The sequence below is a fragment of the Andrographis paniculata genome, unplaced genomic scaffold (assembly GCF_009805555.1).
Source record: "Andrographis paniculata isolate CXL003 unplaced genomic scaffold, ASM980555v1 Contig5END, whole genome shotgun sequence".
Taxonomy (NCBI): domain Eukaryota; kingdom Viridiplantae; phylum Streptophyta; class Magnoliopsida; order Lamiales; family Acanthaceae; genus Andrographis; species Andrographis paniculata.
In genome coordinates this window covers 2536064-2558189 of record NW_026137595.1, presented here as the reverse complement: position 1 = coordinate 2558189, position 22126 = coordinate 2536064, and the positions used below count along the sequence as shown (strand labels likewise).

Below are 22126 nucleotides of genomic sequence, written 5' to 3'. Positions count from 1 at the left end.
GGAGACGGAGGGACTATTTACTAATTTAAATTTTGAATTTTTTTTAATATATTTTTGTAATATATTTGTTCTTTTTGATAAAAATATATATATAACACCCAAAAAATATTTTAAAAATAAAATAGATTGCTACACTTAGAAATAGTAATTATTATTTTAATAAACTTTATATTGACAAAAAAAAAATAATTAATTTATTCTTAATTAATTATAAAATTAATAAAATTTATGATATTTTTTTAAAAAATAATATATATATAATGATGTAAAAATAAATAAATAAATGAAACAATCCTGATAAATTTTTATTTGTGTTGGACATAAAATAAAAAATATTATGGGTGCGTTTGTTTTGTGTTTTGGTTTGAATGAATGTTTTTTATATAAAGTATAGAAAAGTGTCTAAGTAATATAAAAATAATGAATATATAATATATTACTTTCTCATTTCCAGCTAATTTATCCACTTTAGATTTGCAAAGAATTTTAGGTATTATTTAATTAATAATTAATTAAAAAGTGTATTGGTAAAATAATTACGATATTTAATTATAAATTAAAATTAAAATGATTAAATAATTTAATTAAAATAAAATAATTATAAATTATGAATTTTAAAATATAATTAAAGTATATAATTATATATTATTTTTTTAAAAAAAGAAGAAAATTTATATGGGACGAACTGGTATTGAAAGTCTACAAAAAAAATAAATATATACTCCCTCCGTCCCAAAATAATATTTTTGTTTACCATTTTTGTCCATCCCAAAACAATAGTCTTATTTCCATAAATAACCATATCACTATAAAATTACTTTTACTTTTTCATTATTATTACACAATTGTCATTAATTTTTATACAAATACACTCGCAAGGACAAAAAAAATCTTTTACTTATATTTTTTATCCACTATTAATATAATATCAATATTTTTTAAATCTTATACCAAATACAACTAAGATTATAGTTCTGGACGGAGGGTGTATGTGTTTTGAAAGAAACACACTAGTAAGCTTTGCCTGCCAACAAATAACCATAACATTAATTTGTGGTAGGTTAATAATTGTTAATAGTCAGAAGCTTTACAAACAGAGGACAGCCTATTTAAGGTAATAATGTTTAATTAGTTAATAATAATTAATTATAATATTATTATATTATTTTTTGTATAATTAATAATACTTATAGTTTTAAAGTAAATTTAATATATATAATTTAAAAAATTAAAATATATGTTTAAATATTTAAAAATTATATAGCAATTAAAAAATATATGTAATATGGATTTTGTAGAGAATAAAATCTTCTATAATACAAGTAAATAAAAAATATTTTTTTGTTTATTTATAATTAACATAAAGTCAATTTTATAAAAGATGTGTAGTTTTAAATATAGATAAAAATATTTATTTTTTTGATGGGAGAGGTAGAAATGAAAAGAGTTTTAAGTGGGTCCTACGTTATTTATGATGTTGTATATTATATAGTTAATTAAGTTTATTTATATTTGTTAAATATATTTTAGTTTTATAATTTTTACAAAAAAATAGAAAGGTGTCAATCGTTACAGGACAGACAAAAATAAAAATAGTGTCAATTGTGGTGGGACGGAGGGATTATTTACTTAAATATATGTTCATTTTGAATTGGATATAAATTTTAATACTATGGGTGCGTTTAACAATCTGTTGATAGTTTTAGCGGTTAGTTGATTCAATTAGCTGGTTTGACTAGCACATTCAATTAGTTCTTTGTATTAAAATGTTTAGTAAAATAACTGTTTGATATTACGTAAAACGACAATTGAGAACATCTATATTTGAAATTTTAAAAAATTTTAATTGCGTATTTTTAGTATTAAAATTTTTAAAATTTTTGTTATTAATTATTTGAGATTACGAATGTGTTATAAAATATTTTTTTATTAAATTTAGATGTGAGAAAAATAATAGTATATTTTTTATTAAAAATGATGTAAAATATAAAATAATAAAATTTTTGTATATATATTTATTATATTTATAATTTTTAATAAATTTATTCTATTTTATTTAATTTTAATATAAAAATAAATTAATAATATTTATGTTTTTATTTTTATTTAATTTTAACAAATATATATAGTTTACAAATAAAATTAATTATATATGAAAATTAATTAATTTAAATTTATAAAAATAAAATTATAATTTCATAAATATTATATTAAAATAATTTATAATTACAGCAGTAAAAAATATATTCATATATGTAAAGTAATAAAATTTTAAGGACAAATAAAAAAGAAAAATTAAATTGAAAAAAATTCTTACAAAAAGTCAATTTATCAAACACCTAAAAGCTATTAAATTGTTTTTCAAACAATCCCTATATATCTTTTAGTTATTAAGTACTAGTGGAAACCAGCGCTATGCACGACCTTTTTATATTTTATTTTTTTATCTATTAATTTTTTTATATTTTTCTTTTTCATTTTTTCATTAAATTTATTATATTTAATTTGTGTAGGAAAAAAAAAATTATTCAACTATTAATCTCTATTTACTACCATCTTTACTATAAAAATATATATCATATTTTCTTTAAATATATATCAAACAAATATAAATCATAAATAAAATATAAAAAATTAAACAAACATAAAGAATTATTATATAAACAGTATAAAATTCTAATTCAAAATTTATAAAACTGAAATTTTAAAAATAAATTCAAAATTAATCTCTAATGAAATGACAAAAAATAATAAATTGAATAGTTCTGGCATTTTTATAAATAATAATTAAAAAAATAATAATGATAAAAGTAAAAAAAAAATAATAAAAAAAATTATTTAAGAATTCTTTGATTTAATAAAATATACATATTCATTTCTTTGTGAACAATGAGCATTTTTTTTAATACCACATTCAAATACTTATTTAATCTTTAAAAAAATACAAAAAAAAAATAAAAAGCAAAGAAATCCAAATCCCAAACTGTACCTTATTGCAGATCCAAATTTTACATCAAATTGGTCACCACTACACAACACACCCTGCCCTAATTTTACTAAAAAAAAAAAAAAAGGCTACAGAAAATTACACCCTCACCCACTTTCATGGTGGAATCAATCAAATCAAATCAATTCAATACGCCTGTATCTTCACTCCCGCGTACTTGATTACCTCTTCGAAGTGGTGCGCCGTGTCCGGCGGATGCGCCTCCACCCGCGGCCTCTCCGGCAACACCCACCGCCCCCCGGCGCCCCTCACCATCCCCTTGTGCTCCTCCTGCCACCAGTACGGCGGCACTCCGTACTCCTCCTTCAAAAAATCACAACTCTTGTTCACCAGCGCCACGTCCCTGTCCCTCCCCGACGCCGCCCTGAACTTCTTCCCCTTCCCACAGTACCCGTCCACCAAATGCAGGTGAGCTTCCAGGTTGTGCGCGCACCTCATGTCCTTCGTGCTCTTCAGAAATGGCGATTTCGTATGATCCATGGCGAACTCGACGCCGACGTGGGCGTAGCTCCAGGGGAAGGCTATGGCGTCCTCGATGTACTTCTGGTACTGGAATTTCTCGTTCGTTATGATTCCGGGGACCGCCGGGACCTTGTCGTGCACGTTGATCACTCTCAGAACACGAATCCCTAATTCGTCGCAGCGTTCCTTGAAATGGAGGTTTCCGACGCGGGGGCCGGAGAAGGAGAAAACAGTGACGGGGATTTTCGAATCTCCGGCGACGTTCAATTTCATCTCGGCGATGTCGTAAGCGCTGAGGAGGGCGAGGGCGGCGCCGAGGCTGTGTCCGGTGACGGTGATGCTCAATTCCTCGCCGCTGTAGCGGCGCAGGATCCGCCGGAGCTCCGCCAGGACCTGTTCCCTGGCGGAGAAGGAGCAGTAGTTGCAGGCGGTTTGTTTAGTGGTGTAGAGATCGAAGAACCCGGATTCGATTTTGATGGACGGGTCGTCGCGGAAATGGGCCGGGTGGAGTATATCCTTGAGGTCGTGGATCCATTCGAGGTAGGTGACGGTGCCCCGCCATGCGATGGCGATGTCGCGGCGGCCGAGGCGGCGGATCTCGTCTTCGTCGGTGGCGACGGCGACGTAGCCCATCCAGTTGGCGTGCTGGCTCCAGACGCTGCTCAGTTTGGACTTCTGGAAGAAGTTTGGGAGGTTTATGTTGGAGGTGGCGTAGAGGAAGCGCGTGAGGGTGTAGCCGCGATCCGCCATGGACAGGCGGCGGAAGAAATCGGAGGGCTGGTACTTGCAGGTGCCGCAGTATTTGGAGTGGGGATCGAAGTCGAAGGAGTCGTAGCAGGACTGGGCCATCTCGCCGTAACGGATGATTTCTCGCCGGAGGTGGGGATTCAGGGTTGGATCTAGCAGGTTTTCCCAGTGGTTTTCGCCCTGGATTTGTCGCCAGATTTCACTTAGGGTTGTTTCGTCATCATCATCGTCTTCTTCTTCTTCGTCTTGGTTTTGGTGGTCCGTGTTCTTCTGGAGGGTGGATATGGCGGTGCAATTGAAATTGGATGAAATTGAAATTGATTTAGGTTTGGATTTGGGGAAGAAGAAGACGAAGAGGTTTTGGTTGGATGATGGTTTTGGAAGGCGTTGGGTTTGGGGAACAAGTGTGGGATGAGAATTGATGGTAGTAATACTAATGGAAGCCATGGGAGACTGGCCGGTGTGATCATCGATGGATCCATCTATGCCTACTTACTGTTATTTATAACTAGTAAGCTTTTTCCTTTTTCCTCTGAATTGCGTGTATGTATTATTGTTCGGCTAATTTAAGGGTGGTCTGATCTTATCTTTATCATATTGTGTCACGTTCATCACGTTAGTTTTTGACTCACCTTAGCTTCTGCCGCATATATAATATTAATACCATCTAAGTTAATTTTGACGTCCAAAAAATATACTCTATTCTTCTATCCCTGCACACATAATAGGTATATATACACGTGTATGTCCCGACATGAAATAATTAGAGTTGGATTTAATATTTTAATCCGATTATATATACGGGTTGACACGATCCCGATACGCAGAGCAAGTTAGGGTTGAGATTCTCAACACGACAATCCGATTATAATATACTAATATTTATTAATATACTTATAATATTATGTAAAATAATTATAATTTAATAATTTATTCATAAATTAATTTAAACTAAGTTCAATTTTAAATAATTTAATCTAATTCATTGTATATATTACACTCAAACCGATAAAAACTAACATAAAACGATAACACGAGAAAATATAATTTAATTTGAATAAAAAATATTGAGTTAATTCTGTATATGGGTTAATACGAGTCAACCTGAACCCAACACGATAATAAATTAGTCGAGTTAAAATTGAATAATTTAATCCATTTAAAATATTTAATCCGAGGCGATTCGAAGTTAATTAGTTTACAAATACTCAGTACTGGAAGCTAATAATAATAATAATAATAATAATAATAATGTGCGCACATGCATGCTTCGACAAGTACGTAGAATTTCCCAAGATGTAGAGAGAGAGAGAGAGAGAGTGAGTGGAAGGCCCAATAGTAATGTGGTTGCTTTTTTCATGAAACGTGCAATGGCCATCAAAAGCATGAAAATGAATATGATTATTTTGCTTCAATTAGCCTGACGACTCAGAACTTATCAGCACCCTATCTATCGATTATCTCAATTATTATATGAAGATACTATAAATACTACTCTCTTTCTGCCAAAAAAGACTTTTTATTAGGTGTTAGACACCAGAATTAAATAATCGATAGTATTTAATTAAAAATATGTATAAAGTACAATATAAAATATTAAAATATCTTTGTTTTTGGAATGATTTAAAAAAGTAGATTAGAGTCATTATTAGAGCATCTCCAACCGACGCAAATCCAACGCCACTTTTTAGAGTTGTTACAGTGCAACGCTAATTTTTTGTGCCGTAGCAATGCCAAAAAAATAGTGTTGCTTTATTATTATTATTATTATTTTTTAATTTTAAAAAATTTTTTATTATAAATCTGACTTTTAAAATTAATTTCTATTTTTTAAAAATTTTAATTTTTTTTAAATTATAAAAATAAAAAGTTGTTAAAATAATAGGAAAAATTGAATATTTGAAGAATAATTGTAAAAAATGGAGTTATAGTTGGAGTAAAATTACTGTAGTAACTACATATTTGGAATTTAAACTGGATAAATGGAATTGACGGGTTGGAGATGGCCTTAGGGGCAGTTTGGAAAAGTAGGAATAGTTTTTTTATAAAGTGGGGATTACGATTACTAAATAAGGAAACAAGACAATTGTTGTGGGACGGACGAAAATGAAAAAACAAGATAACTCTTTTGTGACGGAGGGAGTATATAAAAATCTAATACTCCCTTCGTCCCAAAACTATAGTCTTAATTAGGTTGGATACGACATTTAAAGAATATTGATATTACATTGGTAGTGGGTAAAAACTACGGATAAAAGACTTTTTTGCCCTTGTTAGTGTAAAAAATAGTGGCAATTGTGTAATAAAAATAAAAAAATAGAGGTAGTTTTATAGTAATGTGGTTATTTATAGAAATGAGACTATTATTTTGAAACAGACAAAAATGGTAAATAAGACTATAGTATTGAAACAAAAGGAGTATATAATAATACCTTAGTATAGTATATACTAGCTGTTAATTCTATTTTATATATCTTTAAAATTTTATATACAATTTGTTATCTAATATTCTTTCTGCCATTCAATTGTATAATATATTAATTTGATCTGATTGAGTTTTAAAATAAATAAATAAAAATAAAAATTTTTACTTTTTAAATTAAAAAAAAAAGTATTTTTTTTATTAAAAATTAAAACTGGAATAAATTTAGATGAAAAAGCTGACGATGACAATCAGCTAACTTATTATTGGATTAGTTACTACAATTGTTTTGGTTATTATTTTTTGTTTCCCTTGTATGTATATACTCTCTCCCTCCCTCCGTGTCATTGAAAGGTTATCATTTTTTATTTTCGTCCGTCTCAAAATAATATTATCATTTCCTAATTTAGTAATTGTACTACCTACCTCACATAATAAATACCCTTTTAATTTACAATATATTATACAAATATCATTACTTTTATATTACACCATACTAATATGAGTATTTTTGTCTTTTTTACTATAATCAAATATAATACTAATATTAAAAAATTTACGTGTAAAAAGCAAATACCACCGTTGTTGCGGGACCGAGGGAGTATATATTATTGGATATGATGGCCACGTGAAACAGCACTGATTAATTATTTGCTTGGCTTTTAATTCCGTGCATGGCATTGTTGGTTAAAATTAGCATTTATTAACACGACTACTCCGACACGTCATATTTGTATCTCGCCAGCCCCCTACTTACATTTATTTATTTATATATATATTTTTTCATTCTATAATTAGATATTTATTTACTTTTTGTACGTAATTTAAAAAATATTAATATTATATTGAGATATAATAGAAATAAAATAAAAATAACTAAAATAACTTTATTAGTATGTGTAATATTAAAATAATGATATTTGTGTAATATGTTCTAAGTTGTAAGGGTATTTGTAACGTTAGGTAGATAGTACAGTTACTAAAAGAGAAAATAGATACTTTTTTATGGAACGGACTAAAATGAAAAAATAAATACTTTGTTATGGGACGGAGATAGTATATAGAAAATGGATGGCTTGTAGCTTGCACTTCTCAAAGCTAACAATTGCGCAGTCGTTACCCGAAAGTGCGCACTAGGTATAAAAAAAAAAAAAAAAAAGTAAAATCGTTAATGGTAGTGTATATATATATATATTGCTAATATTGTCACGTTATATGAAGTATGTATATAATATTAGCATAAATATTGTGCTGAATGCAAATATTTAACAAATAAGCAACGTCACTCAAATAATGCCCTTTAATTTGCAATAATTTTAATTTTATTTTATATTTATTTATTTATTTGTGGGATAAATAATTATGATGATTATATTGGTATTGGTATTGGTATGGGCCACTTGTAATTTGAGTGCCTATGATCATCAATACAAGTCTTTTTTTAAGTGCACTAATTGTTTTGCGGGGAATCTTCTTGGCATAATTGGTTGGTTATAACTAAACTAAATAAAACGTGCGATATGTTTTGTGGACACCATCTTCTTCAAACACAATTTTTTTTTATTATTATTATTTTTTATTTATGATGTGCAAATTAAACTCTATTTTTTTATTTTTTTTCCAATGTAATCGCTATCCAAAAGTGCGCACTTGGTAAATCTCAACCGAACTTAATACTCTGCAAACTAGATCTGACAGGGCGTCGGGGGTTTGAACGACATGTCCAACCCCCACACCACCGGTCATCCCTTACGGGACAAATTGTACTAAAATTAGTTGTATGAATTTGGTTGGTGGTAGTTTAAAGTTGATTTGAAGGGGGTGTTATTTGAATTTTTGTTTAAATAGTATTTTGATTTAATATTTTTAGAGATAAAATATTATATTTTTTAAAAAAATTGTGCATAGTGAATAATATTGAAATTGTAAAAGAACAAGCACATGTATGGGTTTGGTTTGATTCCTAGTTATTCATGTATTTTTATTTGAAATTGTGAAATTGAATAATGGTACTGACTTTGGTTTAAAACCAAAACGAAACAAAACTTTGGGTTTAGCTAGGGATGTCAAAATTAAACCCGACCTGAAAAATCGAATCCGTTCAACCTAAAATTTTTTCAGTTCAGGTTTAACTATTTCGGGTTTGTAAAAAATTGGATCGATCCGATCTCGAAAAAAAAATAAAAAATCATGTCTTGTTTAGGTCAGGTTTCGGGTTGACCTGATAATCCGAAATATAAAAATTAGGTCGTGTTTCGGGTTGACTTGAAATTATTTATTAATATTATTTTAATTTCTAATATTTATATTATTTTATATTTAAAATAATATAAAACTTAAATAAAAATGATTTTTTTAGGTTATAAATTTAATTTCTTTTTTTTTTAAGTTTTCGAGTTTGTTTCGGGTTTGTTCTGGTTTCGGATTATCTGAAACTAAATCAGGTCAACCTGAACCCAACCTGAAAGAATTTGTATTGTGTTCAGGACTAGGATTTTGGGTCAAATTTCAAGATCGGGTCGGGTTTGGATTGACAGTTTTTATGTTACCCATGGCTCAATCCGACGGTAACACGGCCTGAAAATACGAATTGACACTCTAAGTTTAGTTGTCTTTGAGCCGTATACTTTTAAAAGTTGAATAATAGAAAAAGTAAAAATAATAATCAAGTGAACAAATTTATGATATTTTGCAATGCTTATTATAAGTGTGTTTGATTGAAAAAAATAGTTGGATTCAATGTTTTTGTATAATAAAATTATTTTTTTTATAAAATATAAAAATAAAATAATAATAAAAAAAACAATAAATAAATACTCGACTTTTAAATATGAAATTGAACCACTATTTTAAATAAAAATTCAAATACAAAACCAAACACGAGTTTATTGTAATGCTTTCTCTTTATTTTTAACTACAAATGAGACTTTCTATTCATTTTCTTCCGTACACCATTTACCTTTCATTTTATATATACAAATTAAACAATTTTATTTTACAATTATGTTACACAACACTTTTGAAAACTTAGCATCATATCAAATATATTTTTATATTACAAAACATTACATCAAAAATTAAATTTTTAGTTTTTCAAACTTTTAAAACTTCAAAATTTTCAAAAGTCTTAAGGTGTATTTGTTTTGTGAAATAGTTGTAAATAAAAAAAGAAAAAATTATGTAAGGCGAAAAAAATTGTGTTAAGAATATAAAATTAATAAATGTATATAATTATCAATTTTTTTGGAAAAACTTGTAAAAAAAATTTACCCTTAACATAGAAAGAACTCACCCTTAGTATTTTCCTTTGGGAGAGACATATATCTTAAGTACATTATTAATAATAAAATTATGGGTATATTATCACACAATACAAAATAGATAAACCTATACAATAACAATTTAACATAATGAACATACTCAATATGGGTGCAAAAACTAACATGGCCCGAAAGCCCAGTATGAGAACTACATGAAAAAATCGTGTTTGGCCTTAAAAAATATGTCCGAAAATTTTTGGGTCATGCTTGGCCCGATTCGATTTTTAAAATTAATATTTAATTTTTAATAAATTTATATATATATATAAGTTTTGAACCAAAACCAAAAATTTAAAATGGTAAAATTTTTGGCTTGAGTTAAGCAGTTAAGTGAATTGATTATAACTATTTATGTCACTGATATACACATTTATTTTTAGAAGCTTACTTTAGATAAATTAACAAATTTATCAAAAAATTGCTAAAAATTAATTAGTATTTATGTAAAATTTAAAATTTTAATTTTAATTTTGAATAATAAGAAAAATTATATCATAATAATTGTTTGATACTATAAAAATAATTATGAACAAAAAAGTAAGAAATAATAATAAAAAAAAACCCTCAAAAAATTTTCAACCAAATGTATAGGAGATGATATTTTTAAGAGCCATTTTTTTAATAATTTTTTTTTACTATTTATCAATTTCATAATTTTGTAATATACAGTTGTTACTGTAGATTGATATTTTGCAAACTTTTCGAAATATGATAACTCAATTAATAAAATTATTGGATAACAAGTAGATTATATTGGTTTCGAAATGTGAAAAATTAGTCCCCCTCTCATACTGCATGGACTATTGTCCCACTAAACAAGCTGTTTGATGTGATATTTTGTGAAATTAATTAATATATACGTTGTGAGATTAAAAAAAAAAAACCAATGACCAAAAAAGAATATTACTCCTTTCTCTTATGCCTCAAGAGGTTGAATCAAAATCGACGCCGACGCGAATGAACTCGATGAATTCCCGATATCCATCAACGGTGATCGCGTGTTTCCAGCGTTCGAGGGCCTTTGCCCACTGTTAGTTTTACGACTAAGGTTGTCGTTTTCTTTCAAAAGATGCAGCCTCATTCTTTTCTTCATCTCCTTGGCGAGTTGCTTGCCTAAAGAAAGTGTAGGCTCCGACCTTTCCTTGCCATCATTTCTTCCTAATCCGTATCTGTTATTTTTTATGTCCACACGACAACTCGACCCCATCTCCTTCGCCATTCTAAGCTCCTGTCTGAGTGCAGACACTTCGAGGCTCAGTTCTTGCGCGGCGCTTTCATGGAGAAAAGCTTTCTCCTTCCATTCTTGTACCTAAGACAGGGCCGGTAATAAAATTATAGGATGTTTAAGGCTAATTCATTACAAGCATGTTCCTGTTGTCGAAAACTTACAGAGTGTGTAAGGGATTGGATTTCATAATGGGAGTCATTAGCTCGACTTTCCCAGAAGTCGCGCGATGCCTGAAGCTCTTCCATTTCGCCGTGCACCTGTCTTAGCATTTCCTGCATTTGAGACCATTGCTCTGTCTCGGCTCTTACCTGCTCGATTATCCTATGAACGATCGCCTTGCATCGCCCGAAGCATCCGTTACCGTGCAGAATCGATTCCTGAAGAACATCGATTCACTGTAAGAGAATGTTCATCCATTGAAACATTGTAAAAGAAACTGCTCATTGTGAAGACATGTGAATGATTTTTAGAACAAATTGCATTAGTACATCCCCCGTGTTTATCAAAATATCACCATTGTCTCTTATCGTTTAAAAATTGAGTGACATATATACATATATATATATTTATATGTACGTATTTAGTGGCATCAGATTTAAAATCTGAAGTAAGTTCTTGTTTCAGACATCGAAAACAACAAAGCTACATTCAAACTAGAACCCAAATCTAACGTTAGTGGTCCACGCATGCCTTGTAATAATACTTAGGGCAGTGTGCAGCACCCACCTAAACCCACCCACCCAATCATCCAACGTTGTTACCTTCACATGTAATTAATGACAAAATGATTTAATTTTTTTTTTTTTTTTTTTGGATTAGGGGTGTTTACCTGATGAAATAATTTGTCGGAAAATCTTGCTGAAAGGTGAGGGAACTTATCATCCTCGAATATGTCCACGTTCTTCCTCAGCAAATTCACCTGTTTTTTTTAACACAATCAAACATTCGTAGCAACTAAAGGGTTGTGAAATTTTGATCTAAGGATCAAGAAAAGGTGTTCTTACATCAATGGAAGACTTGTCCGGGATGGCGAGGACTTGCAATTGTCGTTGCAGAAGAGCGGCTTTCGTGTCGATGTTTCTGCATTTGGGGAGACGATAGTCTTTGATTGTCGAGTTCTTCTGTATCTGCAGAGACTCGAGCTTCTCGGACAAATCTTGAATCTCTTCCACTAGGACTGCATCGGCTTCTTCCCCTTCCAGAATCTTCGTTCTTCCCTGCAAATTAAATTAATTAAGGTCAGACTGTAATAAAAATGGTGGAGGGGAAAAGTTGAGAAATTTTGGGGACTGACGGAGACGAGGGTGTGAATGGCTGATCGGAGAGCAGTCTCGATCTGAATTGTGTTCTTCTCAAGCTTCTTGAGAGCGAATTCTCTCTCTACTCTCAAGAAGTTGCATTCGGCCCTCAGTATCTCCGCCTGAAATCTCCACCTATCCTCCTCCACCGCGCCGCCGCCGTCGTCGTCGCAGCAGCCTCCCTCTACTCTCTCTCTCCTATTTGTTCCTGTGGGGGAACCACATTCGTCGTTCTCTTGATCGAACAGATTTTCGAGCTTACCTTTAGGGTTCTTCTGACCCCAAAGCAACGGCGAGTGGCCGCTCCGGCGGGTGGTTGAACTTGACCTGGACTGCTTCCGGCGGGTTCTCCGGCGACGATGGAAGAGCAGAATTTTAGGGCTACTGGGCGGCGGCGGCGGAGGCGGAGGGCAATCGGGTACGGGGGCCATTCTTGGTGCAGGTGACATGCTGTCTGTCTGTCTCTGTTGTCTGAAGGTTATTTGTCTTTTGAATGCAACGGTAGACTTTGAGTCCTGAAATGACCAAATTGGACATTGTAATAGTGGATTGAATTGGATAATGATTATAGTATTAATTTTTGGAGATTAGGACAGTCAGTAGGTACAAAAGGCACCTTTAAATAATGACAAGATCATCTTTTTACATCGAGGGGTTAATTAATATTTTGAAACTGCTAGTGGTTGAGGTTAAAGAAACTGTTTTTGTCGACGGATTTTAAATTATGGTTGTTTTTTTCTTCACGCACAGCTTTTGAAACACCAAACAGACCACGTTTACCAAAATTCCCAATTCTTTTTAGTCTTTCATTTCTCCAATGCCATACACTTTCAAGTTTGTATTGACATTAGAGATTGGAAAAAATTTTGGGCCTCCTAACTTAAGTCAGCCCATAAAAATTGGGCCGCTAACTTGGGTCAATAATTATTAACCCCAAATAAAAGTAGGACAAAAAATTACTCCTATATCAATAGAGAATGTTGCAAGAAATACGTACCTCAGAAAATGAGCATCAGATAGGCCAATACACGTGGCGGCAGGCGATTGGGAGGCATCTCGAACTCTGGATAAGAAAAATGGATCACTTGTCCATGAAAGCACTATATCCTTTTCTCTAACCGAATCCTCCACCACCACTACCAAATCAATCCACCCACCCATCGCAATGGCTTCCATTACCGCCGCCGCCGCCGCTTTCTTGGCCGTCCCCACCGCCGGCAAGAAGCAGCAACTCCCCGCCACCGCCCGACGCGCCGCCGTGTTAGTCAGGGCCTCCAACAACTCCGACAGAGCGGACACGTCCAATGACGAGAGGAACAACAACACAAGGAGGGACCTGATGTTCGCGGCGGCGGCGGCCGCCGCCTGCGCCGTGGCCGGAGTCGCCATGGCGGAGGAGCCGAAGCGCGGCACCGCCGAGGCCAGAAAGAAGTATGCTCCTATCTGTGTCACCATGCCCACTGCTCGCGTATGTCACAACTGACACAATTCCGCCATTGCTGCGTCTTGCTTCTTCACTTCAATTCAATCACTCCTGCAATTACATATATATATATATATATATATATATATGTCGATGTAAAATCCTATTCTTGCTGGTAATGAATGCATCGTCTCTTGCATATCATCAGCAGCAACCATGGCTGTTTTATTGATAGTACATATATATATATAAAAGCAGATAATCTTCATCTAAACTTAATCCACTCAAACCATAACTCAACCACAGTTTCTAACAATCACAAGGCATTCATTCGTATGCAAAATTGAGGTTTACATGCTAGAAAACCACTCTGCATTTCGAATACGTTATTTCAGCTGTTGCAAATAGCATCAACCCTTCAAGGTACTCCTTCCCATTTGTCAACCAGCTCCAGAAGCTTCTCCTTACCCTGTCGAAAGAATTTACAATAGTTGGTTGTTTATATCTAGTGATTCAGTATGAAATATGAATCACACTGCATATAAAAAGCTCAATAAAGCTAATCTACCGTGCGGTTCGTGAAGGCCCCGAACGATTCATCAGAGAGCCGACGGCTTTTCCAGTGAAAAAACAAAGGTTCCAACACTTTTTCGAGGTCCTGAAGCTTAACTTTATCCTTGAATGTTTTTGCAAGTGTTGTTTGGTTTGGTGTCCCGCCGAGCCAAATCTACATTGAATACAACGAAGTTAATTTGCAATTCAAGCTAGGTTGTAGAATGGATATAACATATTTGATCCAGATTCAGAAACCTGGTAACTATTCGGTCCATCGCCAACCAGGCCGAGTTCGGCCATGTATGGTCTAGCACATCCATTGGGACAACCGGTTACACGTACGACCACTGATTCATCATGCTTGAGACCAACCTGATGTTGAGAAAGAATAGCCAAGCTCAAACACACAATCCATTTTTATTCTTCAGGAACTTCGTGTTAGTATTGGCACTTTACCTTTTGAAACACAGCCCGAACTCGTTTAAGCATGTCGGGTATGCCTCGTTCAGCTTCTCCTATTGCCAGGGAACAAAGTGGGAATGCTGGGCAAGCCATGGCCGTTATATTTAGAGGATCGACATCTTCTGGATTCTGTTGAGATTGAGAAAAACATTAGATAGTGCAGACATTGCCAATGCCTCCTAGAAGTATTTCGTTGGTGACATGATAATATGACCGAATGAAATGCATGAAAGCAGAAGCATACGATTATTAAATCTCAAACACATTACCAGAAAACCACCCTGTGCAAGAGCTGAATTTATGGGATCTTTCCATGCTTGCTGGATATCACACAAGATAATATTCTGGTTAGGAGTAATCCGCACATTCAAGTTATATTTTTCGATTATTTCCCTCAAGGTCTTCTTCATCGTCCCCTTGATTCGGCCACTATCAACATGAATGCCACAGAATAATCCACCATCTCCCTGCAAAAACAAAAGTGTTACAACAATAACTACAGAAAACAACTGAACCTATTAAGTTACAGGTTTGGCCGTTTGTAAGCTGCGCATACCTGCTCGTGCCATCCCAAATAGCTTTTAAATTCCCAATCAGGTAAATCTTTGCAAGGCTCAAATTTTTTTCCATAGTACTGTTCTACGACGGCTTTGAACTTTTCAATTCCCCATGTGCTGAGCAAGTATTTCATTCTACTATATTTACGATCATCCCTTCTCCCATTTTCCCTTTGCGTGACAACAATAGCCTTTACAGCATGTAATATATCCTCTTTTGGCACATAACCTAACGGTTCTGAAAGTTTTGGGAAAGTGCTCTCCAGCCTATGTGTTCTTCCCATTCCACCACCAACCTGTAAATGAAAGTTCATCAAAGAATTAGAAATTGAGTTCTTAGAACAAGCAACTGTGAATTCCAACTGTATGAGAAAAGTGAATGCAGTTACATATATGTTAAAGCCCTGAGGCTCCCCATTAGCATCAGACACAACAACCACACCAACATCATTTGTGAAAATGTCCACTGAGTTGTCTGATGGTACAGTGACTGCAACTTTGAACTTTCTCGGCAAGAACTGAGTTCCATAGATGGGCTCGGGTGAGTCCGGGAAATTGGTTCCATGTGAATTATCATTGCGGGCTTCAACTACTTCGGGAGGTTCTGCAGTTATAAATTTTTCTCCATCCACCCAAACATCATAATAAAAACCTGACTGAGGAGTTAAGAGTGCAGCAATGTTCTCTGCAGTTTTCTGGGCAAACAAATAATCTTTGCGAGTGTATGGAGCAGCCGGAGCAAGAACATTTCTATTGAGATCACCACATGCACCAAGTGTACTGCCCATATTTCTAATGATATCAGAAACTACTGTCTTGAGATTTTTCTTCGAAACACCATGGAGTTGAAATGTTTGCCTAGTTGTCAAACGAAGGGTTCCTATCCCGAACTGATCAGCTAAGTCATCCATCACCAAATAGAGCTTGTTGGAAACCTTTCCACATGGATTTTTTGTACGAAGCATAAATGAGTAAGACCTCGTACTACGATCCTCTCTGTTATACTGCTGATAGCTACCATGAAACTTGATCAATTGTGTAGCAGCCTCATTTACATTGGGAGCATCAGTTAATAACTCCTCGTTGAGAGGATATCTAATGTAATTACTATTCTCCTTTATGATTTCGACCTTACTGCGTTTTTGGACAACGGAGGTATCCGCCTTTGCCGGCTGCCAATAAATCAAGATAATCACAAATGAATCCATTAGCAAGTTAAAAACAAACAAGCATTTACTTCTATAGAAAATTAGATCAACAAGAATTAGTCCAATTGCTGCAACAGGTATCAGTTCAAACTAAGATCATCTATAAACTCTAAAAACAGAGGCCAATTATCTTCTCAACACTAGCAGTAACAAGAAATTAATACATATATATACATACATATATATATATATATTTATATTTGATGCCCTAATTTGTGAACTAGACAACACACACAGCTTGACGCCACATTCACCCGAGGACAAGATTGTGACAGAATTGTCTCCAGGCGCTAGAGCGAAAAACAACCATCTCGCCTTTAATACAGTAGAACCAAATTAGAACAACACATCCTACAAAAACTATACTTCCTTCCAAACGTACTTTCAAAAGACGCACGGACCTAGTGCAGCTAACAGCATCTCTCACCAAATGTCACCACATGTGATTTATAAGCAGCACGGAGTATGCTAATATGATTATCTATATTTAATTATATGAAAGAAATATTAGAAATCACTGATATTGAGAACACATCAACGCATGAAAAGAAAATTAAATAAATAAATAAATCCTACCGTGGAGACGGCTCTGATGAAAGGCGCAGCGCCGCCGCCGGCGGAGGTACGGACAACTTGTGTCCGCCTCGAAAGCAAAAGCGAATTGGAAGCACTTCGCAAGCCATCGAAGCTCCTGGCAATGCGGAGCTTAGGATCGCCGCCGATGGCAGTGTTGGAAGCTCCAAACGACGTCGTCATGCCGTAACGATACTCCGACAGCAACTTCGAGCTGGCCGACCGAGGTAGGTTTCGTCGCAGATTTATTTAGGGTGCACAATATGCAGGAGATGTTGAGTGCGGCGTCACGTGGCTGGCACGCGACAAACGACGAGACTGGGAAATTATTTAATTTAAATTAAAAGAAGGGTCAGTGGAAAATAAAGGGGAAAAGAATGATCATAACGATAACACGCGCGCGCGTGGAAGACTAAAGCGCGTGGTGTAGAAGACATAAGAAGAGAAATTGGATAGGCACAGGGTAACTTGTGGTACGTTGAACCTGGACGGATTATGTGAGAGCCAAACGCAATTTTGATTCCCATAATACCATTCTTTAAAGGGAAATATTCGACAATTTTGACCGCTGGCATAGTCTAATTTTATTGAATATTTAATACAATGTGTTATAAAAAATTTAGTACTAATATCCTGCCATATTTCTTTTTTTATATATTTCAATATTTTTTAAATAAAAAATAATTAAATATATGTAAGTATAAAAAAATTTCCTCCTAGGTGATATTTAGACAGATGAAAAATTAACAATCCCTATTTCCACTAAAAATAATTTATTTGGGTCTAGTACAAATTTAAATTGAGATTGAATGAAAGATAATAACTAAATATTTATTTGTTAACTTTGTCAAAATTAATAATTGAATAAATTTAACAAATAAATTTAAAAAAAATAAAATAAAATAAATTTGACGGTCAAAAAGGAATATATATATATATATATATTTACCTTAGGAGGCAAAATGTATGTGTACCATGTAAAATAGACATAATCAGCAGATCATTATATAAACATGTTTATCGTTGAATCCAATCATAGTACTATTACACACTCAAAAAGTACTTTGTAAAATTATAATTTTTGAAAGTATAACATGCAATTCGCACACTATTACTATTGTTGAATAACAAAAATATACATGTAAACTTACCCTAATGCTACTAATTTAATTCAACTTTGCCCAAGAACCGAACCGTAAGAACATTGACAACAATACAAAACACTCGACATATGATTTAAAAAACAAGAGGTATATGAATTCTCAATCGACATATGTTGCGTAAACTATTACCGTATGCTCGCAGAATTTATGTTATCCTAACAATGCACGAGCGTGCGCACGTGTGTGTGTGTATATATATATATATATATCTATCGTATATGGATATGGAAACTAAAGTAGCAGACAAATCATTTTTACATCCAAAACGCAACGGGACAAAACCATCCATTTCAGAATAAACTCATCCAAACACAACACACCTTTTCTTTCCACCAAATTCCCAACCCAATTGTCGAATCCTAAAGAAAAGTAGGAAACCAGATACCATAACCACATGAGAATTATCATCAAGAAAACAGATGGTATTTTCACCCCTAAAGCATCTATATTCTATTCTCAAGAAACGACTTGAAGCTAGCCGGTGTCAATTTCATCGTCCATGTATCGAAGATCAAAGAGAAGTGGAAAACAATGCTCTAAAAAGATTCACAGCATTTGTCAAAAGTGTGCAACAAGAGAAGACAAAACAGAAGAATAATGAAACGAACCACACATAAGTTTGAGCGGCGCCAAACATATGACCATTAAATCTGCAGTTAAGAGGACTTCAAGCTGTCAAAGTGAAAATTAATTACAACTTACACGGGGAACTTTTAATACCGGGATATACAAGTCTACCATGTGTAACAAGCATATGTGTTTGTGTATTGGATGCCCTTATCATCTTCAAAGTTTTAGTACATCCAATTTTCACCATCTTCAAAGCTACTAGAGAAAATATTAACATTTGTGTCGATAGGAAATGCCCCACAAAGATTCTAAACACAGAAAACAGATTGCCACTCAAGATGAAATTAAAGGGCACGATGAAAGTGATCTACAAATCAACAAATTCGTTCGTAAAAAAGATCACAAACCATGAAATCTTCCATCAAGAAACCATTGCTGTATTAAATTGGGTCAAATGTCAAGAAAGGGAAAATCATAGCCGAAACATCTTCAAGAAAACAAACTATTTATCCATGCCCTATGACCTCCGAACAAGATATAACATGATGCTAGATAATCACAGAACCAAACCACCTAAGCAGAGGACATACACTAACATCAAGCAAAATATGAAAACAAAGGCCAACCAGTATCAAAAATTGTTCGGCGCTCTAAAACGACTGGGGCAGCAAACCGAACTTCCTATTGATGTATTGTTTAACCTTATTGAGAAAAAACACATTGCAAATTGAATTCCAAAATAGCACAATTTTATATGGTTTTAATCGAACTTACCTAAAAACCAAAGGGAAAGAAATTGCAAATACCAATTCACAATACACATGAACGAAAACAACACTTTTCTCGACAATTTCGATTTAATTACAGAAACCCAACACAGAACCAACATCAAATATTAACCAAATTGCAGAATAAGAGAGATTCAACATATGGTCACGAATCACGATTATTAATTCACACTATTTGGCAGCATCAACAACAGAAGCAAGTCATTTTTGTCAAACACACATAGTTTGGAGTAATCAAATTCACCTTCCTTAGGGTTATAGTTCGAATTCACAAAGCACTTGTAGTTGTACATAGAGATGCAAACATCAAACCTCCCCGTTTGTTGGTGGGGCAGGGCCAAGAGCAGGCTTCTTGAGGTCACCATCATCCTCCTTAGGGCTTGCCGAGATCGCCACATACCCCAATTTTCTCTTGATAGTCGCAACGTCGTCGTCATCGTCGTCGTCGTCAGATGAGGAGGAACCATCGTCAATGACAAATCGGCGGGGGGAGAAGAGCGCCCACACCAAGTACATGACAGCCGCAGTGAGAGCCCCACATCCGACGCCGAACAGCAAGGCTCCGACAACGCTGATGATATCTTTAGAACGATCGCGAATTGAGCTCGAAACAGAGGTGTAGAACTTGAGAGGGGATTCGGACGACCTCAACACCTTAGGCGGCTCAGAATCCTCACCGTCTGAATCGATTTCAACGAACCGATAGGGAAGCCGATCCGGAATTGAGGTGAAGATCAGAGTGAGATGACGGGGGCCATGGCCGCGGAAAATGGAATCAAATTTAGGGTTATGGGACAACGAATTGTAGGGGCTATAAGTCGTCGTCGTGGTGGCAGAGAAATAGAACAGAGTCTTGCAGGGCCTTGCGGCGGCGCCGACGGTTAGCACCGCGAGCAGGAGGAGCGGCAGGAGAGCGGAGGTCGCCATTTTCTTCGGCAGAGAAGCAAAAAAGTTGGGGAATTCGCAATTCAGATTACCAAACGGTATCAGATTGTTCAGGCTTTGATATCCATATAAATATATATATTTTTTAAAGAATATTTTTCTTTTTTTATTATTATTATTTTGTTTTGTAGGTTGGTTTAGGACTTTAGATATGAATTTTTGGGGTTTTATATAATTTTGAAAAATGTTAAGAACAATCATTAATTTGATAATTGATTGGAAATTTTATGAGACTAAATATATATTTTATGTGAATTTTTTAATTATTATAAATAATATTAAGATTTTTTAAAATGTATATGTAAATAAAGTTTTATTTTTTGAAATGAATATTTGTTGTAATATTTTATATAATTAAATAGATATTTAATGTGATTTTGGTTTGATTTAAATTTTATATTGGATCTTGATTAAAATAATAGAGTATTTTTTTTAATATTTATTATAAATTATACATATGGGATAATTTTAATTTTAATTGAGAGTAAAATTTAATATTTTCCAATTTAATACTATCTCCGTCGTCGGACTCTAAGGTCCTATTTATTTTTTGTGAGTTGACTTTAAATATTAATTATTATATTAAAATATAGTACAAATTAAAAAAAAAAGATTGCAAAAATATTAATATTAATGTCTTATAATACTAGTAGAAAAATATTGTACAAAAACTTTTACATATATAAAGATATTTTCAATGTTAAGTACAATTACGTAAAAAAAAATAAATGTGACCATCTGAGACAGACGGAATAAGTATACTTTTTTTAACTCTTTGTTTCTCATTCAATGCTCTTTATTTTAATATCAATGTGTGTCTTAAATTATATTCCCTTAATTCCGCCGTAACCCTTTTTTTTCCATTAAAATGACTTCTTCCTATTTTCTTTAAAAAAAAATTATCAATTCAAATATTAATATTTAAATTTTTTTCATTTTTATAAAATTAATTATAAATAAATATATTTTTATTTATTTGTATTATATAAAAATTATCTATATTCGTATTTAAATATTTAATTGAGATATAATGCTAAAATTATTTAAAATACCAACAATGTTACTTATATAAAATAATATCGTAATTTATTATTAATAATTTACTAATCTACTTTTCTTAAAATAATGTTTGTAACCAAATGGGATCATTTGACCTAGAATGAAAGGAGTATTTGGTTTTTCACAATAAACTAAAAAAAAATTATTTTATTTTTAAAATTACATTCTTAAATACAAAAATATTAATACTTTAGCTGTGTTTCTTTTGGTAGAATTTGAAAAATTTTGATTTGGGTTTGATATTAAAATAATATTTGATAAAAAAAATCGAAAAATGCAGTATCCAAATAATAAAATTTGAAAAAATATATGTAAAGAAATAGACCTAAATAATCAATT

General features: G+C 33.0%; 5 protein-coding genes across 5 annotated transcripts; 1 reads left to right on the top strand and 4 right to left on the bottom strand.

Moving 5' to 3' along the window:
* Positions 1-2970: 2970 nt before the first annotated feature.
* On the bottom strand, positions 2971-4740 carry LOC127258680 (phospholipase A1-Igamma3, chloroplastic). Its single transcript, XM_051285620.1, has one exon. The coding sequence runs from the start codon at positions 4661-4663 to the stop codon at positions 3134-3136; it is 1530 nt and encodes a 509-aa protein (XP_051141577.1). The 5' UTR covers positions 4664-4740; the 3' UTR covers positions 2971-3133.
* Positions 4741-10701: 5961 nt separating this feature from the next.
* On the bottom strand, positions 10702-13630 carry LOC127258738 (uncharacterized). Its single transcript, XM_051285697.1, has 6 exons — positions 13482-13630; positions 12481-12999; positions 12191-12403; positions 12016-12105; positions 11348-11563; positions 10702-11267 (listed from the first exon to the last, which is right to left on the bottom strand). Exons 2-6 carry the CDS (start codon positions 12931-12933, stop codon positions 10875-10877), a joined length of 1365 nt encoding a protein of 454 aa, XP_051141654.1. The 5' UTR covers positions 12934-12999; positions 13482-13630; the 3' UTR covers positions 10702-10874.
* On the top strand, positions 13546-14111 carry LOC127258740 (photosystem II 5 kDa protein, chloroplastic-like). The gene has a single exon (XM_051285699.1). It carries the CDS (start codon positions 13650-13652, stop codon positions 13965-13967), a length of 318 nt encoding a protein of 105 aa, XP_051141656.1. The 5' UTR covers positions 13546-13649; the 3' UTR covers positions 13968-14111.
* On the bottom strand, positions 14013-17577 carry LOC127258737 (sulfite reductase 1 [ferredoxin], chloroplastic-like). Its single transcript, XM_051285696.1, has 8 exons — positions 17266-17577; positions 15871-16653; positions 15481-15777; positions 15194-15391; positions 14919-15053; positions 14718-14834; positions 14476-14634; positions 14013-14376 (listed from the first exon to the last, which is right to left on the bottom strand). Exons 1-8 carry the CDS (start codon positions 17443-17445, stop codon positions 14326-14328), a joined length of 1920 nt encoding a protein of 639 aa, XP_051141653.1. The 5' UTR covers positions 17446-17577; the 3' UTR covers positions 14013-14325.
* A 2240-nt stretch (positions 17578-19817) lies between these two features.
* On the bottom strand, positions 19818-20783 carry LOC127258739 (uncharacterized). Its single transcript, XM_051285698.1, has one exon. The coding sequence runs from the start codon at positions 20708-20710 to the stop codon at positions 20090-20092; it is 621 nt and encodes a 206-aa protein (XP_051141655.1). The 5' UTR covers positions 20711-20783; the 3' UTR covers positions 19818-20089.
* Positions 20784-22126: the final 1343 nt, after the last annotated feature.

Excerpts from the sequence above, each read along its gene's own strand:
- LOC127258680 (XM_051285620.1), bottom strand. The coding sequence starts at position 4,663 with ATGGCTTCCATTAGTATTACTACCATCAATTCTCATCCCACACTTGTT.
- LOC127258738 (XM_051285697.1), bottom strand. The coding sequence starts at position 12,933 with ATGTCACCTGCACCAAGAATGGCCCCCGTACCCGATTGCCCTCCGCCT. Across the intron at positions 11,564-12,015 it reads CCGACAAATTATTTCATCAG|GAATCGATTCTGCACGGTAA; the intron begins GTAAACACCCCT and ends GATGTTCTTCAG. Across the intron at positions 11,268-11,347 it reads TCCAATCCCTTACACACTCT|GTACAAGAATGGAAGGAGAA; the intron begins GTAAGTTTTCGA and ends GCCCTGTCTTAG.
- LOC127258740 (XM_051285699.1), top strand. The coding sequence starts at position 13,650 with ATGGCTTCCATTACCGCCGCCGCCGCCGCTTTCTTGGCCGTCCCCACC.
- LOC127258737 (XM_051285696.1), bottom strand. The coding sequence starts at position 17,445 with ATGACGACGTCGTTTGGAGCTTCCAACACTGCCATCGGCGGCGATCCT. Across the intron at positions 16,654-17,265 it reads TCATCAGAGCCGTCTCCACG|CCGGCAAAGGCGGATACCTC; the intron begins GTAGGATTTATT and ends ATTTATTGGCAG. Across the intron at positions 15,054-15,193 it reads TTGCACAGGGTGGTTTTCTG|AATCCAGAAGATGTCGATCC; the intron begins GTAATGTGTTTG and ends CAATCTCAACAG.
- LOC127258739 (XM_051285698.1), bottom strand. The coding sequence starts at position 20,710 with ATGGCGACCTCCGCTCTCCTGCCGCTCCTCCTGCTCGCGGTGCTAACC.